Source organism: Pleurodeles waltl, chromosome 2_1, assembly GCF_031143425.1.
Source record: "Pleurodeles waltl isolate 20211129_DDA chromosome 2_1, aPleWal1.hap1.20221129, whole genome shotgun sequence".
Taxonomy (NCBI): Eukaryota; Metazoa; Chordata; class Amphibia; order Caudata; family Salamandridae; genus Pleurodeles; species Pleurodeles waltl.
This window is the reverse complement of record NC_090438.1, coordinates 614,208,664-614,227,565: the sequence shown is the minus strand read 5'-3', so window position 1 is coordinate 614,227,565 and position 18,902 is coordinate 614,208,664. Positions and strand designations below refer to the sequence as shown.

At 44.2% G+C, this 18,902-nt stretch overlaps 1 protein-coding gene across 1 annotated transcript in view; it reads left to right on the top strand.

Moving 5' to 3' along the window:
* Positions 1-18,902, top strand: part of VPS41 (VPS41 subunit of HOPS complex) — a 769,622-nt gene that overhangs the window by 639,615 nt on the left and 111,105 nt on the right. Inside the window, exons 24-25 of the mRNA XM_069215796.1 lie at positions 13,912-14,052; positions 16,929-17,065. Coding sequence (XP_069071897.1) covers positions 13,912-14,052; positions 16,929-17,065 — 278 coding nt within the window. The remainder of the gene's footprint in view (positions 1-13,911; positions 14,053-16,928; positions 17,066-18,902) is intronic.

Genomic DNA, 18,902 nt, shown 5'->3' with positions numbered 1-18,902 from the left:
GATCTTGACCTCGACAGAGGGTAGCTGTGGATCAAGGGCCTCTGCCGCTCTGTGCATCGTGACCGCAAATGATCCACCATGGCAGGACCAGAAAGAGAAATCAGGCCAGGTCCGGAGAGGTGTCCAAGCCAGTGGCAATAAACAACTCCTCATACCACTTCTCCTCTTGGTAGGAGTCAACCTCCAGCAGGCCACAGCCCTCTTCCTCTCCACCACCCCCATTTCAGGGAATGGGAGCCTTTTCAGAGGTGGGAAATGTGTAGCAGGCAGTGCCAGTGTTGATGTTGCATGTCATCATCTCAGAATTAGAGAGAAGAACAGGGCTGTCTTCGGTCTGCGTCATTTGCATTTGGATGGGACCGGGTGGACTCGTACTGGAAAGGGTGGTGAGCCTGGGGTCGGCATCGGTCCAGATCTGGGAATGTATCTCGAGGGCCCAGCTGACACTGAGGGAGAACCCACCAATGGTAGTCCAGCATGGGCAACTCTTGGCTCTGTGGAGCACAAAAGCGCACCACAGGGATATGTTGGCCCAAAGATGGAAAGCATGGCATCATAAAACTTTTCAAAGCTGGGCAGGAGTTGCTTCAGCTCTGGGGAACTCAGGAAAGCATGATGCAGATCCAGTCACCAACTGTGAATATGGAGTGGAGAACCAGGCCCTAGAGGCACCGTGCCTGCTTGGAGAAATCTAAGAAGCCTTCAACTGCTTCTTCTTATGGTTTCTGGACTTACTCAACTTCAAAGACGACTTGGATTGGGACAACAATTGTCTGCTGGATCGGCTGCAACAGCCAGAGTACTTCCTTGGGAACAGCGCAGGGTCTTCTTCTGTCACGCTGCCAGGAGCTTCATGGTCAGCTTGCGAATCGCTTTCAGGTGCATGGAGGCAAACAAATTGGGAGTCAGAGACAGACATCTGTCTGTGACACTCCTCACACGACTTAAAATCTGTGAGTTTGTTGGGAGATGTGTCCCTAGCACACTGGGCGCAAAAGCTCACAAAAGAGTCGACAAAAAGTAAAAACAAAAAAAAGTGGTGAAAATAATGACCCAGGTAGCTCTCTCCAGATCCATGCTGTTTAGGGAGCAGGAAAGTGAACTGAAAGTGGTTTAATCCCACTACTACTTTCTATTGGACTGAAGGCCTGCCATATGAAAGTGCATGTCCTGCAGGTCTAGTGACACCATCAAGTCTTCAGGCTCCAAAGCCAGAAGAACTAGTGCAAAGGGCATCATTTTAAAAATGTCCTTCATGAAGGATCAGTTTAGCACCATGGACAACCTGAATGACTCACTGATCCGAAGTGATTGAGAGGCAATAAGGTAGAAAATACTAAATTTGGCCCCCTAATGAATGCAGACATCCACTGGAGAGTGAGTTAAAGAGGTTTGCAAATGGTGCCTGGAGTAGAGGGAGAAGGAGGTATAATGCTGCTGCTCTCCTTGGCCTTTAGAAAGGTTTATGCTGACTGCTGAAAGGGTTGACGAAATAGATGATGGTGGAAAGACATGTGTAAGAAATTTGGTTGCTGTTGGGGAGAGAAACCCTACTCAAGCAGGAATCACAATCTTAGTCAGGTTGAAGTAACAGGCAAACAATTAATTAACATGTGCTCAATCATCTGGTAGCTTGGCACAAAGAAGTCAGGCTTAACTTAGAGGCAATTTGTAAAGTAAAGTATATGTGTAACACTTCAAACAGTAATAAAGTGAAAACAAAACACAAAGACAAATAGACTACATTTCTAATCAATAAAACAAGATCAGAATGACAAAAATCTGATCAGTAGAACCAGAGATATGCAGGTTTAAAGATGTAAGTGAAGGTAGTGCTAAAAGCACAAAGTACCAACTGTGGTCATCTGGTCCCCCCCAGAGACCCAGCCTTCCTTTTCCAGCATCCCTCTCCTGAGAGCCTGTTGATGCAGACTACGACAGCCAATGTCAACCCAAGCACATTCCTTACTACACCACCAGGTAGTGAATCCAAGAGGCTGGATACCTTCGGGAACAAAATCTTCTCTTCCACCAGCCTGGCTTTGTGTGGTCGGTGAACAGCACGCCTGTTGAGCAGCTGCACCCACATTTTGCGAGGCTCATTTGCACAGCTGCTTCCCAAAGAGAGCCGAGCCATTCTAAGCTAAGCATTACTTGACATCCAGGACGCAACAAAGTTCACCATTCTGTGTGGTCTGGACACCACCGACTCATGGGGCAGGACCATAGCCTCTACGTGGCACTACGCCATTTCAGCTGGTCCTCGGCAGCTGTCCAATCATCATTAATAGATGTGCACTTCAGTGGTTCCTGCCTATTCAGCAACAAAGCTGACATGGCGCTCTAGTGTTTTAAATAGAGCTGGGTCGCTGCCAGATCTCTCAGCAGTTCCTTGTGCTCCTGGTAGCAACAACAGCCCTTTCATCCCTTCCATGACAGTGGTTCCAATGGGCACTTACAATGCCACCTGTATCCCCTAAGTCAACAAGCTTCCCAGCCCTTTCGTAGCCGGGGTCATGGATCCCATAGAGGACGTGGAACCCACACCCAGCGTACTGTCTAGCCTCCCATCCCTCCAGCTGCTGCAGCCTCCAAACTTCTTTGATGGGTCCTAAGCACAGCAGACCCATCCCTTTGGTGGCAGGATCAGGCGTCACTTGCCCCCAATGGCAAGATATTACCTCCAACAAGTGGGTGCTCCAGATTGTACAGTGGGGTTATGCCCTTCCCCTCTGGAAACTCCACTCCCCTTTCCCCCATCCCAGACTGGCTAACTGAGGACCATTTCTCCTTGTTCCATCAGGAAGTGCAGGCTCTTCTAGCCAAAATAGCCATTGAAAGGGTGCTAGCATCAGAAGTAGGGTGTGGTTGCTATTCCCGCTACATTCTGGTGCTGAAAAAGAATGGTGTCTTCCTCATTCTAGACCTTCACTCTTTCATCGCCTTTCTGAGGAAAGAAAAATCCAAGATGACTTAGGTCCTGTCTGCCTTGGACCTCGGAGACTGGATGGTAGCATTGAAATTGTAGGACATGTGTGTTAATATTCCTGTCCTGTGGGCCTACAGGTGTAACCTGCAGTTCGCGCTGGGTGAGGAGCATATGCAGGTTGCTCTGCTCCCCTTGGACCTCACCAGGGCCCCTTGGGTGTTTACAATAGTGATGGTGGTGGTTGTGTCTCATCTGTGGGAGGTTAGGGATTCCAGTCTTCTCCTACTTCAATGAGTGGCTGTTGATGGCAGGCTCACCCCAGGCAGTTGTCACCCACCTCCAGACTATGGCAAACCTCCTGCATTCTCAGGTTCACTATCAACATGCCAAAGTCACACCTGGCTCCTTCTCACATGTTCCCTTTCATCGGAATGGTACAGTTCTGCACGTATCCTCAGGAGGACAGGGTCCAGGACATTTGGGCTATGATCACGATATTTCAGACTTGGTCCTGGATTTCACTGAGATTGACTGTGTGTCTCCTGGGATTGATGGCCTCCAGCACTTAGTGGGTAAAGCACACCCAGTAGCTTATGTGGGCTCAGCAGTGGGATCTGAAATCCCCGTGGGCGCACCATCAGGGGAATCTCTCCGACCTGGTTCAGATTTTGAAGAAGATTGTGAAACATCTGCAGTGGTGGTTGTTGAACTGTGATTGATTCAGTGGCAGACCCCTCTCCCTTCTCTGCCCAGAATTAATGGTGGTGACTCACTCATCACTTCTGGGTTGGTATGGCCACCTGTGGGAGGTGGAGACAGAGGACTCTGGTATCTGGTGCAAAAGATGCTCCACATCAGTCTTCTGGTGCTGTGGGTGATCCACTTAGCATTAAAGGCCTTCATACTATTCATCAAGGAAGGTTGGTTCAGGTGTTACAGATAACACCATCACCATGTGGTACAGTAACAAGCAAGGCAGACCTTGTTCCAGGAGGCTCTGTGCCTCTAGAATTGGCTGGAGCGCCAGGACATTTTCATGGTTGTGCAGCCCCTGGCGGGATCTCTAAATGGAAGGGCAGACAAACTTAGGTGTCGATGCCTCATGGATTACAAATGGCATGTACATCAAGAGGTAGCGCAAAGTTTCTTCTGCAAACAAGAAGAGCTTTGGCTAGATCTGTTCACCACTGCTGAGAACATGCACTGACTAGGCATCTGCACATTGGAGTTTCCAAAGAGGTTCTCATTCTGAGATCCATTTTGCTTAGGAACCCAGGACTCCTGTACGCCTTTCAGTCGATACCACTTCTACCGAAATTCTCAAGAAGATCAGGACTGACCAGACCCAAGTCACCCTATTGGCTCTGGACTGGGCGAGGAGAGTCTGGCATCCTAAACTCATGAGCATGAGCATCTGTCCTCTGGCCAAGCTGCCCTTTCAGAAGGACCTGTTGTCTCAGCAACAGTGCAGGGTTCTGATCCTGAACCTGCGCACACTCCACCTTCACGAATGGAGCTTGAGTGGCGAAAATGGAATACTTTTGATCTCCCCCAAACATCTGAGATGTTATCTTGGCAGCCAGGCATCCTTCAAGAAGAACTTAGTGCGCTTTGGCTTGGTGTTCCTCCAACAATGTTGATTCACTTTTTTGTCTCCTTGTCGGAGTTATTATTTGTTTTGTCACTAGTCCTGCAAGGCCTTTTCTTTGGCACTGTTAAAGGTTATCTTTCTGCTAACTCAGCTTTTTGCAATTGCTGGATCAGCCATCACTGTTCATGTCACCTGTTGTGACACGTTTTCTTAAGAGCTCACAATATTTATTCATCCTTATCCATTTTGTCATGCCTCAATGGGACCTCAATTTGTTCTTAACTTTCCTTATGTGCTCCTCCTTTGAGTCCATCCACAGCTGTTTTCTGTGGCTCCTGTCATTCAAAACAGATTTCATGGTGCCCATTACACCTGCCATGAGGGTTAGTGAGCTTCAGACTCTTTCCATTAACCCACTGTTCACCTTTTACCGGACAAACTGGTTCATCTGACTCATGCCTCCCTTATTCCAAAAGCAGTCTCTTATTTTCAAGTTGGCCAAAGCATCATGCTGCTAACATTTTTCTCTTGGTTCATCATTCCAAGTTAGAAGAGATGTTACATCATTTGGACCCAAAAAGAGGCATCTCATTTATCAAATGGACCAAAGAACAACTGGTGGCCAATCAGCTATTCAATGGGTTTGTTGCAGTGAAAAAAGGCAAAGTAGAGCAGAACTAGACCATGTATCGATAGATTATGCTCTGCATCAAACTCTGCTACACAGTGGCTAAGAAGCAGCCTCCTGAAAGCTTTTGAGTCCACTCTACCAGGGCCAAGGCAGCTACTGCTGCGTGAGCACATGGGGTAACTGTCCTGGACATCTGTCAAACTGCCACATGGGTATAACTTCACACATTAACAAAGCACTGCTGCTTGAATAGTTAGGTATGTATGGGCGAGCATTTTGCCTTTTTGGTTCTCCAGGACTTCCTGGTTTGAGACGTTTGCAGACCTGCCTCCAGGGAGAATAGCTTGGGCATCTATTTTAAAGTGTGGTACCTGTGGTTGGAAGTCTGTAGCTTTAGAATAAGTTACTTACCTACGGTAACACTTTTTCTGGTAAAGATTCTATCAACCTGAAGCTTCATCATGACATTCCTATCCTCCCCATGCTACGAAATAGGCTCTTCTTGCTAAAGCCTGTTAGATTTCTACATACTAGTCACACATTGTTCAGTCGTAGTCCAATGTCAGTACGCCGGATGGCGCCTATATAGACACTGCACACATTTCTTCCGACGATGACAACATCTACATTCTAAGGTGAGGATTCTGTGGTTAGGTAGAGATCTACCTGAAAAAGGGTTACTGAAGGTAAGTAGCCTTCGTTCTTCTATACCTTTATACCTGTTTGTTGAATGTGGACTTGCCTCCTCTACTTTGAGACCACCTGCAAAACATAGCTTCATTGTTCTCTACCCACGGGTTTTCCTTCTCAGAGTCCAAATCTCATATTCAAACTTTGCAGAGCCTGTCATATATTTTGAGAACTCAATTTTTTAAAATGATTTTTACCATAACTTTGGCAGGGGCATCACTGCTTTATACTGGCACGGCTTCATATAACAAGTGGTGTAATTTACTAGGACCATAATATTTTCAGCCTTGAGATTTTGGATGGAGGGTTTCTACTAAATCCACGATCACCCACTAACATGAGTTTCTAATTATGGGTACAGTATTTGGTGATGCCTGCCCAAATTTGTGAATTATTTACCCACTATTTCAGGCCCCGTTGCTACATGCTTCTTGTTATTGTCCTAGTAAATACCCCATAGCAAACTAAAAAAAAATCCAAAAGGTTGTACGGCATGCAGTACAATTGACGGACTAAACTGAGTGGTGCTAGATTATGTTGGTGTGGTTCATGACAGTGCTGTTGATTCAGCTTGGCAAACTATGACTGTGATGCGACGGTGTTCACATGATGAACTGGAACTGGATCAGAATGGTATGACAGAACAGATGTTGTGCGTGCTTATGTATATATGTGTCTGGTGATACAATTGGATGGAGAGTGCTGTTGGATTTCCAGTAGCAAAATATGTGATATACGAGGTGTAGGGTGGCTGTAGTGTGCATGGTCAGTAGTGTAATCAGTGGGATGTCTTCAGTGTTCGCGATGTGTGCAGCATTAGAAGAACAATTATACATTTCACAAACCACACCTTCTCTGTCTTTGCATTAGAAAGGACAAAGTGATGAATTGAAGCTTCAAAAACAGAACCATGGAAATCCAGCATGCCACTTAGAATAAACATGTTGAATATTGGTTTTATATGGTACTTTATGCACTCTTTCAAATAAGGAAAGGGCAGAAGACGGAGGTTAGCGGCTCAACTAGATCGTGTTTCAGGTTTGTTTTTAAAGGGTCAGTCCAGACCGAATGTTTTTGTAAGGGGTGGCTTTATTAAAAGTCAGCTTGTTGCTAAGTGCTACATTGACCTAACTGGAGACCATATGGTGTTTAAATGGCCCATCTAATTTCCCTGGGCATGTATTTATTTAAAACAACTATCATAGGGTTTCATTTTTCTATACAATTTTAAAATCACTTAAAGCCTTTGTACATATGTACGAATCACAGTTAGGAAATCGCAATTCCTAATGTAGAAGTAAGTAATACTGATTCCTAATAGGGTTGTAATAGACCTGTCTCATGAATATTAATGAGGAAGGTCACAGTTTGCGACCCATTAGGAATTGCAGCCATCACAGGGATGGTAGCATGCTAGGGTCAACAGACCACCATGTCTGTGATTGCTTTGAAATAAAGCAATCTTTGTTTTAATGCAGCCCATTTTTCTTAAAGAAAACGGGTCTAAAATGAAAAACATGAAACAATTAGGTTTACTTTTTTTAAGAGTAGGCACCTGTCTGTAGGGCTTCTGCTTGCCCTTAAAAAAATATTTGTATCAACATTCACAAATGGGAAGGGGCCCCATGAGGAGCTTTTTTTTTTTTTTGCACATGGTTACCACCACCCTTGAGGTGTTGGGAAATAATGATTGTTTTGCAACCATACTTTTGTCACAGACATTCATACATACCGCTGCAGATTGGTACTAGGAAGGGATGCAATAAACACGGCCCTTCTAAATACTGATAAGTAATCCCAAGTTGGAATTCAGTAATAGGGTACTAAATTGCAATTAGTTTTGTAAGAATTTTTTAATAATATTTTTTTTGCAATCGCAAACGACCCTGTTATGTGAATCGGGCCAGTTGCGACAGCAAAAAAGGTTTTGTGTATATGGCTCATAGTTGTTGCTTCCTATTATATTGCAGTGTTTGGACTTGTGAGTTAATTTTCCCCAGAGTGGTTGTTTATCAGGGATTTGCCGGTTGTTTCTTTTTCATGGAGTAGTACAATTTGGAATGCCCCAGTTTAATCCCACAGTCACTATTAAATTGGTGGGTAGAAGATGGTATGGCGATATAACAGTCTGGGAATAGATGTTATTAGCAGTCTTTGTGAAGCTAAGAACGCAATACGTTGTTTGTATGGCTTTAAAGCAGCCACCTCAAAATGTTAAAAGCGTGATTTGTCCTTATGCCATTTATAATATTTTCAGCTGCACTATAAACCATTTATCATGCCATGGTATAAATTACCCGGTTCTTGGCTCAGAGTTTAATTTATGGTCGGCAGCTGCATTCTAACTGATTTACTTGCAAAGATATTTCAATATTCATGTCAGAAACTGATGTAAGCTGTGTCCTAGGAAAATTCACATATTTTGCCACAGATTTGTGTTTGATTGCTCCGAAATACCTTCTGGTAATTGCAAAATGTATTGCCATGGTTGAAAATTTTTATTTTATCGGTCCACTTTGTTCTGTACTCTTTCCCATGTCTCTAGTCGCTCCGCAACCTTTACTTATCCATAATGGCCACATGACTTTTCCACTAGACTCCACTACTGTTCCTGAAAATTAATTTCTTAGCAATGTTCAGCTTATTTGCATTAATGTGCAAACATCCAAGTGACTGGCACGTCAGTGGTGCTAGCATACTTATTTGAACATATGGTCTAATATTGACTAGGAAATGTTTAATATTGCTGTTTAACCAAGCAGTAATTTAATTTTGTTTCGTGCGAGTTTTAGGTGAACATTATAGTCTGAATGTCATACCGGTTAGTTTATTATTTTAAACAATGTATATTGTTTGAAGTTAAGACATTTGAGACAGCTGACAAAGAAAATATAATTCTGATAGATGCTTCTAACTGCTGATTCCTTCCTTACCTTGAGAATAATTCGATAACCAAATTGGATTGGAAAGCTTTTCACAACAGTGCTCCCACCTGCTGCTAGATGGCGTTGTGCTGCTCTGCTTTGACTTCTTTCCACCTCAGAAGTGACGAATTGGAGCCGATATAGGTGCCACCCATGTGCACTGACTTCAGTTCCATTTCATGCTTGATCTGCCCTTTCTTTTCTCCACCATTGTGATAAACTTTTTGCAAAAGAGTATTTTCTCAAAAACGTAAAACCAGCGTGCAACCGAACTATGTGTCCTCTGAAGACTACAGGATTTAAGCCACTCAGGTACTGGCTCAAACAAATGTCTTAGACAGATTCCCACAACATATGTCTTTTTGTGTTTGGGCTCTGAGTACAACTCCAAGTCATGTAAGGAATACACCCTCATGAACACCAAAGCTATCCATGAATGTGACACAGAACTGTATACACCACTGAACATCGGAAGAAAATGCGCAAGGATCCACGGGGCCCTCCAGTCAGGTACTGTCAGTGCTCCCATCCTCAGCCTTGATTGTGCCCTTCAAACCATCTTCAAGTTCTGTACTGGTGCCAAAATTTGCACCAGTCTTATCGACATCAACCCTCTTACTGATGCCACCAGCACCAGAGGAGGACACTGTGACAATTTTGGCACCTGATTCCAAGCAAAACACATCTCAGTAATCACCAAGTTCACTTGTGGAATCCACATTGATGTGCCCAGGCCCCATATAATCTCATTGTGGCACAACACACCACCTGCTTTTTCGCTCAGGCTCTTATTAGAGTCTTCTACCATTTGTAAATTACAGTGGTGACGATGGGGATGTGTTAGCCCCACACTTCGATGATGCTAATTTTTAAATGCTAAATTGAAGTCTTGGCCCTGCAACTTCCCTTTGTGGAGGCTAAAACGAATGTTCTTACAAAGGTTTTGCAACCTGGGCAGGCTTTCTGTGAGCTCTTGTTGCCCGTTAGTGAAGCTCTTACTGATACATTGATGGACTCATGAGGAAAGCTTTGTCCATGCCCGCCAATAAACAGGCAGATTGCAAGATGCCACGGGGTACCAAGCAACCCTGATTTCATTACTTTGCATCACACTCCAGAGAGTCTGTTTGTTTCAAACCTCTATAAGCAAGGTTAGTCCCAAATCTTTACCTGCAACTTCCTCAGTCAGAGAGTCAAAATGGATTGAGGCATTCAGGATTGGTCAACACCAGTTGTTTGCTTAGCTGATATATGCACGCCTTTGGGGAACATGATCAACAAAATCTTTCCGGCAGTTCTTGAGGAACTTTAGGTCTTCGTTGTGCAGACCATTAAGGATGTCCAGCATGCAGCTAAATACATTATTTAGACTGTCTTAGATACCACCAATTGCTTAGGCTGAGCAGCTGATACCAGCATGGTCCTCCATCGCTACACTTGGGTGAGGTCTGCTGGCTTTTCTGGAGATGTCCAAGCCTCCTTAATGGAGATGATATTTGATATAATATTTGATGGGGCTTTGCTTTTTGGCATAAAAGTAAATTTCACCCTAAAATGCTTTGAAAAAAAGCTATGGCATTGTCCTTCCCCCTTTTGGCCCCTACCATGCAATTCTGTTAGCAAAATTGTCCTCTTAGGGGATGCGTTAGAGGGTTAGCTTACAGACAATGCAAGATCCTACTCCTCTCCCACCACTGCAGGCTCAGACATAACATGCTAGTCAGCAGGGGCACAAATCCTTTCAGTCCCCCAGGTCTGCAACAGCATCCTGCAAGCTTTAGCTTGCCCTTAGCAGCTCACAACCACCTCGTAGTAGGCCAAATCTATCACTTCCTTCAGGGATAACAAAGATTAAATCAGACAGATGGTTCCTCTAAATTGTCCTACTGGGTTAGCCTCTTCTATTTTTTTCGACCATCTGTATCTTCGCCCTGCATCAGAGTGGATTTCAGAGGACCACTTGGCCATTTTACTGCAGAAAGTGTAGGATGCCTTCTCCAAAGGGGCCATAGAGAGGATGCCGGCCTCAGAAATAGGGGATGGATGTTATTGCTGCTATTTATTGGTGCTGAAGAAAGGCAGAGGCCTTTGTCTTATTTTAGATGTTCGCCCACTAAATGTCTTCCTGTGGAGGACAAATTCAGGATGTTCCCATTGGCCAAGGTACTGTCTGCACTAGATCTAGACAAATGGATTGTAGCCCTGGACCTGCAGGATGCGTATTCTCAGGTATCCATCCAGCAGTCCCACAGATGTTACCTTAGGTTCAGGGTAGACCAGGAGCATATCCAATTGCTGTGCTCCCCTTCAGCCTTACCAGTGCCTTTCAGATGTTCTCAAAAGTGATATCGGTGATTGTGGCATATCTTCAAAGGTCAACAACACTGGTTTTCCTCTGCCTTGATGACTGGCTGTTGAAGGCAGATTCGCCCTAGTCAGTGGTAGACCACCTCGGGAGAAAAGTAAATCTTCTTACATCTCCGGGTTTCCCGATCAAATGGCGAAAGTCACACTTGACTTCTTCGGTTGGAGTTACGTGCCTTCCGCCTGGGGATGATGACCACCTCAGGACAACAGTAAATCTCCTTACATCTCCGGGGTTCACGATCAATTGGCCAAAGTGACAGTTGACTTCTTCGGTTGGAGTTATGTCTTCCGCATGGGGTTGATGGCCTTCCTTCCATTCATCAAGGGGAGACTGGAGCAGGGTCACAAGGACAACACCACTGCCATGTGCTACTGCACCAAGCAGGGGACAGTGGGGTCCTAGGTCCTGTGCCAAGAGGCTCTTCTTGGAGTTGGCAGGACTATCAGAGCATATCCCTAATTGTGAGCCACTCAGTGGGATCTATGAGCACCAGGCTAGACTACTGCTGCCACTAATGGGATCACTAATGGTGAATACATGCTGAGGTGGTATAGGGAATCTTCTGGCAAGGAGGAGAGCTGTGGAAGGATCTTTGTGTCAACACTGACAACAGGCAGTGTCAAAATGTTTGCTCGCTTGAGTTCCTAAGAAAGCTTGCTTTAGGAGATTGATTCAGGCTGGATTTGAATAAGGGTCTCCTGTATGCCTTTCTGCCATTGCCCATCCTGCCCAGAGTTCTGAAGACTAGGCTTAAGTCATCCTAGTGTCTCTGAACTGGCCCAGGAAAGTGTAGCAAGAGCACTTGCCCTTTGATCAGGCTAGCTCTGCAGGAGGATCTACTGTTGCAGAGGCAGGGCTCTGTTCTGTACCCTGTGCAAAATTCACCTCCATGCATGGAGATTGAGCTGCAGCAGTTGAGTGCATTCTCTCCGCCACCCAAGGTTGTGGATATAATCTGTGTGTCCAGGTGTCCTTCTACAAAGTTCATCTTTGCTGGAAGCTGGGACAGTTTTATGGAATGGTGTGGAGTCTGCAACACAGACCCTCACAAGCCACACTGTTGATTGTGTTAGCTTTGTCCCTGGTCCTTTCAGCGTTTTTGCATTTGCTGGACGAAACATCGTTGTTCAAATCACCTGTTGTGATGCCCTCTATTAAATGTTTGATACACATGTTCCTTCCCACACCACTTTTAATGTTAGGGTGGGATCTCAGTTTGGTGCTGACTTTCCTTACGTGTACCCTCTTTGAACTCATGCAGCTGTTCACTGCACCTTCGCATTTTCAAAACAGTAATTTTCATTGCAATTTTGCCAGCGTAAGTGAGCTATAGGTGCTATCTGTGTAGCCGCCCTACGCATGTGTTTCCTTGATAAACTGGTTTTGAGAACCAGGGCAGCCTTTTCGCTAAACCTTGTGACGCTGTTTCACGTTGGGCAATACATTACCCTCCCAACGTTCTTTTTTTCCAGCTTACCCCTCAAAATAGGAGGACAGGCTCCAACGACTGGATCCCAAGAGGGTTCTAAGCTGTTATATTTTTCACACCAAAGTCATCAGGTGGAAGATCAGGTCTTTGTGGGGTTCTCTGGAGCAAAGAAAGGCAATGGGGTACAGAATCCGACATTGTCACAGTAGATAATCCTCTGCATTAAGACCTGCTTCGCACAGGCCAAGAAGCAGCCTCTGGAATGGCTGAGGGCTCATTTCACTGGGGCCAAATCTGCTACCACTGCATTAGAAGGCAGAGTGCTTGGGCCGGGCTGCTATGTGGTTACATGCAAGCACTACTGTCTTGACAGTTAAGTCTGATGGGAAGATTGATTTGCCTGTTTGGTCTTGGAGAATTCTTTTTAGGTGTGAGCCCACTCAACAAACCCTCCACCCTTAGGAGTTACCGCTTTGGTAAAGGTGAGGAATCTGCAGTTTTATCTACTCATCAGAAGAATACGTTATTCACCTAGGACAGTGCTCTTTCTGGTAGTTACTCTATATAACCATCCTACCGTCCTGTTCTGTGGAGTGCTCTCGTTTTTGTCATCCGAGATGTTCCCAAGTTAGATATATGCAGTCTGGTACCTCCAACTGTATTTTAGTGCTCTATGCACAGGGGTGCCAAATGAGTCAAGCAAGAAACTGACTTCGTCATGCAGGGGGTGGTGCTTACATGTGGCTCTGCTCTGTCACTTTCGTGGCAGAACAAGGCCAGTGCAGAACCATGCAGCACCACCTAGTGGCACGCAGGAGCACTTCTATGAAAATGTATGGATCCAGTCTGGCACCTGGGAAATATTCTAAAAATGAGTAATCAGTAGTTGGATATCTCATCCACTAGAAAGAACAGTACCAAAAGTAAGTAACTTGTTCTTCAGCAGTAAACGAGTTCTGCAATCAAAGTTAAATCAACTCTAGTTACAAAACTGATGCAACATATAGGACAGCATTTTACAGAATATAAGATTTAAGACTTGAATAATTAAATTAAATGATAATTTCCTAGAATAATATAATATGCAAGGCTTGCTATAAAATTAATAAGCAACACGGAAAACGATAACATTTTTATACAGATATTTCCAGTTAATGATCACGTATTTTGTATCATCTCCATCCATTTCAGTAGTATGGTACTCAGTTGACCTAAAAAAAAAAAATGTAACTGCAAAATGATAAAATTCAGCGTCTTTCCCTTTTGCCTTTCTTCACAAGTCCTTATGCACTGTTATGTCTGCTCATCTTCTTGACTGACTTACTCTTGCTCCCTCCTTTTTTCTTTAGGTCGCATGGGCAACAGCCGCCGGGCTTTGAAAATGATTATGGAGGAGCTGCATGATGTGGACAAAGCCATTGAGTTTGCAAAGGAGCAAGATGATTCTGAGCTATGGGATGACCTGATTTTGTATTCTATTGACAAACCTCGTTAGTAGCAACGTTTTTTTCTCAGTTCAATTTTGTGAGAATCATGCCGTGGAATGAATCATTACAGTGCATAATGAGATGAATTCAAGATTTGTTTCAGGACCTGTGCCAGGGAATACAATAGTGGCAGGAAAGACTAGATGGTTCAGAAATGTCAATCATTCAGTCTCCCCTGCCTTTTGTACACTTCAGAATGCCTTGCACAACTCTTAGACAAAGCAGATAATCTAAAAGAACACCCGGTGTGTTCACATAGATATTTCATGCATTCTTCTACTCCTCTTATAACTGCCAAACAAGACCAATAATGCTGGTGCCTCCTATTCAAAATTACTATGCTGAAAAAATGTATTTTAAGTCAATGTTTTTTTTTGTGCAGAGGTCTTCAGGCATATTTGCTCTGAGCTCTTCCTAAGCAAAATGTTTGGGAGTCGGACCTCTTCCAAAACCTTATGGCACAGATTGGGCGAGCAGGAGGGGCAGGGCTGTGAGCATACGGTGGGACTTATGAGATAACTTTTCTTTAGCTATTAATTCATATTGAATTTGAGACTTACAAAGGAGCAAATGCATCAGACAAAAACAGAAACTGAACTAAAACACTGCTGCCCATAATTGGGTGATGTGTGCCCCTCACACTCCCCCTTGCAACTGTACCTGCTATACTAATGATAGCGGCTGCTCTGGGTAGAGCTGTTTCCTGTGCCTCTTTCACCCTTTTCTCACCATGCCTAGTAATCACTCCAATACCGAAACAGGATCTCTGTCCCTCCCAGAAAAAAATTGGCTCCCATGTGTTCCCCCTCTCCCCACAAAAACTTTAAAAACTTTATGGTAAGAGCTGGGAGAACAGGAGGGACAGGGCTGACCACATTGGGGGTGTGTTGGGGGAAGGGGGGGCGAGGGGGAGGCTTATGAGATTATTTCAGGAGTACTTTTAAAATAGCTCCCATGTGTTCCCTCTCCGCACCCCGTGCAGCAAGGGTGTCTTCATCCATAATGCTAGCAAGGAATATGAGCCCTCATGCCCCTTTTGTAAAGTAAGGTAGTCAGAACCGACTATAGTGGGCCCTCACACCACTGAGCCCCAGTGCCACTGCACCTCCTTCACTAATGATAACTACTGCCTTGCAAAGTGAGCTCTATCTGCTTAAAAACATGGGTCTCCATCCTATCCCATCCGGTCCCTACCATCTCTTTGATCACAAGCTAGGGTTTCACCCCTGCTTCGATTCTTCCCTCCCTTGGGCCATTGCTCTGAGGCCCGAAGCAACATTTAATTTAATGTAAGCAATTAAGGATAGTAACACAGCCATAATTGCTTATAGTTGGGCCCTCACATCTGGGCCCCAGTCCCACTGCACCTTGAGCACAAATGATATCTACAGCCTTGTCTCCCTTGCACAGTCCACTGGGCCATCACTTCCAGGCCTGAGGCCCAAAGCAGGCTGTCTGTCACATTGTGTACAGCAAGGGTGGCTGGCGCCCTAATTATTGCAAGGAAAATGGGCCCCTATTTAATTTCTTTGGTAGTAAAACAGCCATAAACTGTGTGCCATGGTACCTCACAATTTTGGCCCCAGTGCCACACACCTGCTGCGCTAATGTGAAGGATGGCCCTGTAAAGGGAGACAAACAGGATCCCATCTCTCACCGCCTTCCCCATGGCATCTTTCTGAAGAAGCGGTCACTGTCCATTTCTGAATAAAACCAGCGTTGGCAAAGCTGGTAGGTCTCACCTGTAGCCATGCTGTACAATAGTACTGCTTTCATATCGTGAATATAAATTGTTTTAAAAAGTGCTATAACCCAGCTAGTGCTAATATGTTTTATTCTTTTTATAGATAAAAATGTGTTAGTGCTAGCTGCGTCATAGGAATTTAAAAAATATATTTTTAGCATTGTTCTCCTCCACCCCTCTAACTTGGCTTCTCCACCACGTGTCCATCTCGCTTACCCTCCCTCCCTCTGTGCTGCCTCGTCCTCCAGCTCACTCCCCTTTCCAATAAACGTGGAAGTGTGTTAGGTTATGGGTGGGAAGTGTTGGGGCAAGCACATGGACAACAGATAGTCAGCAGGAGGGGCTGGGGTAAACACACAGGCAACATAGGGTGGGCGGGTTGGCCTGGGGGAAGCGCCGGGACAACAAAGAAAGGGCAGGAGAGGCTGAATTAGCACATAGAGAACGTAGGTTGTTTTTGTTAAAAATAAATAAAAAATGTTGTTGCTAGACAGTTATTGCAGACTTGAGCTACCTCTGACTGTAAGTTAAGTAAGTCTCTGGTCTCCTGTGCTGTGAAGGCAAGAGAGTGACAGAAAGACCAAATAAACAGGCCTTCTCAGGTACCCCCCTCAGCACAGTATACTGTGCATGGGCAGTAGGCCTCTGATTCGAACAAAGGGGAAAGGGGCCCTTCAGGTACTTTGTAGGGGGTCCTCCTCAGGTTTCATTATGCCACTGGCATCAGTAGTCTCACTGACCCCATCCCACTCTCTGACGAGACTGGGTCTACTGCCTTCCCTCATTAACTGACCTTACGTTAGCCAGTGAGGGAAGGCAGCAGCCCCAGGTGTCTTGGGACCTCCGAGGCTTCCCTGTCAGAGCTGCTGCTCTTGAGGTAAGTTTCTTTTTTTATGTTTGGTGTGTGCTTGCATGTATGAATGTATGTGTATTTGTTAGAGAGCGTTGTAAATGGGTGTGTGAGTGTGTGTGTGAATGAATGAGTGTGAGTGAGGTGTATGGGTGCATGTGTAATCTCCCCACCGACTCCCTCGTAAAATTACCGACCGCCACTGCTTGTTGCATGGGGTAAACTGATATATTATTCAGTGTGCATGTGGTAACTCGTTGCTATCTCGCATGCTTGACTCCACAGCGTTTATTACTGGCTTGCTGAATAACATTGGAACCCATGTGGACCCCATTCGTCTGATTCGCCACATCAAGGAGGGAATGGAAATTCCTAATTTAAGAGATTCATTGGTAAAAATCCTGCAGGATTACAATCTACAAGTAAGTTTCAAAGGAGACGTCTAAAACGAAATTACATTAAAACGTCCTATGTGCTGATTTGGTACTAAAACAGTGGACAGAAGGTTTTGAGTTGTGTACATCATGCTGTCATTCCCAGAAACCATTCTCCAAAATAATTTCTTATTTATAGACAGGGCCACTGGAATTATGTGATTTTTTACAGATGCAGCGTTTTCCACACAAGCATGGATTTGATCCACAATCCATCATCTGCTACATAATCTGCAGATTTCAGGTAAAAAATTGGTTCTAGCCCAAACATATCAAAAGTCACTAAAAATGTGACAACACATGCTGCCACGCAGTGTAAGGCCATTCACAAAGACTGACTAATCACCTTTCTTTTGCGTATTTGTGTATTTGGATGTCAAAGTTGTACTAATGAGGTGAAATCTTTGCCCAGATAACGTTAACATGTAAAAATGCTATAATAATTAGATAATACTAACACAAGATGTACCGCATTATGCCCCGAAATGTGTATTTTCTTGCTGATTAATATAGCCAACCCTATTGCATAAATTGGTCCTCCACTGAAGTATAAGCCCAGTGGCAGTGATTACAGAACAATGTAGTGTGTTCTGTAAATAGTGTTGAAAATAGAGTAGTCTTTCATTCTGTCTGCTGCTCATATCAATTTCTCTAAAAATGTAACTCCCCTAAAGTGCTAGTCACAGAGATCAATAGAAGAGATCAGGCTGATGTGATATGAACTCCGATCCAGAACCAGAGCGAAGTTGGCAACCCACAAAAATGAGGCTTGTGTGATAGGAGGAGGCCTTCTAACTCGGCCACAAATTACTTTTCCTAAGGAAATGGTACCGTCCATCCTGGACCATAAACTGCATCTGGCTTCAGGAACACAGACACTTTGGACGTTCATGTTACATCTAAACATAAGACTCATACATACAGTGTTACTATAGCATATTTATAGCAATGTTTGAGTTAACATTGTAATCTTGTCAGGCGTGGTAACTCTTGATCTACTATATAATATTTTTGAAACGGCTTTAGAAGTGTTCTGTTTGCTCTAGTAGCGCATTATGGGATATGTAGTACACCACATCTAAAGCACAAAGCAAACTTATCGTAAATTTAGTTAGACAAAGAAAGGTATCCACAGCAATTTATTTTACAAATAATTTTCACAACATATTTCTAAACACTGCTTTTGCACCACCAGGCCTCAGAGGTGCCAAAATCAGTGTCAGGAACACAGGGGAAGCTCACCCTTTTGGTGGTCGGTTTGGGCTCCACTTTCTTTTTTGTCTGCCATTTTTTATACATTAATAGTGAATAACGTTATATATTGACTATTAGTGTAATAAAAATGAAGTGTAAATAGTTGGAATAGGACGTTTCCTGGCAGCTGAGGTAAGTAAAACATGTTTTAAATCTATTTTGTGGGCATGCTTCCTGGTGAAATTGTGTTTATGTGAAAGAAAGCATATGTATGCATGAGTGTGAATGTGTAAGCATGTGTGTATGAATGACAGTTTAATAGGGACAGATAGTGAGTGATATTGTGTGATGTTGAGTGTCAGAAACTCAGTATGAATGGGTGAGGCTGAGAGAAAGTAAAAGTGACTGTGTGTCAGTAAGTATGAGTGTGGGGCGTGTTAGTGTGAAAATCACTGACTGAGAATGAGTGACTAAGTGAGAATGAGTGTACGTGATTGTGAGTGATCATGTATGATTGAGTCAGAACAAAAGTGAATTTTAATGCGTGGGAGTATGTGTGAGTCAGAGTGAGTGAGAATATGTGACAGTGAGTAAGAATTATGGAGTCAGAGTAAGAGTGAGTACAGGAGAG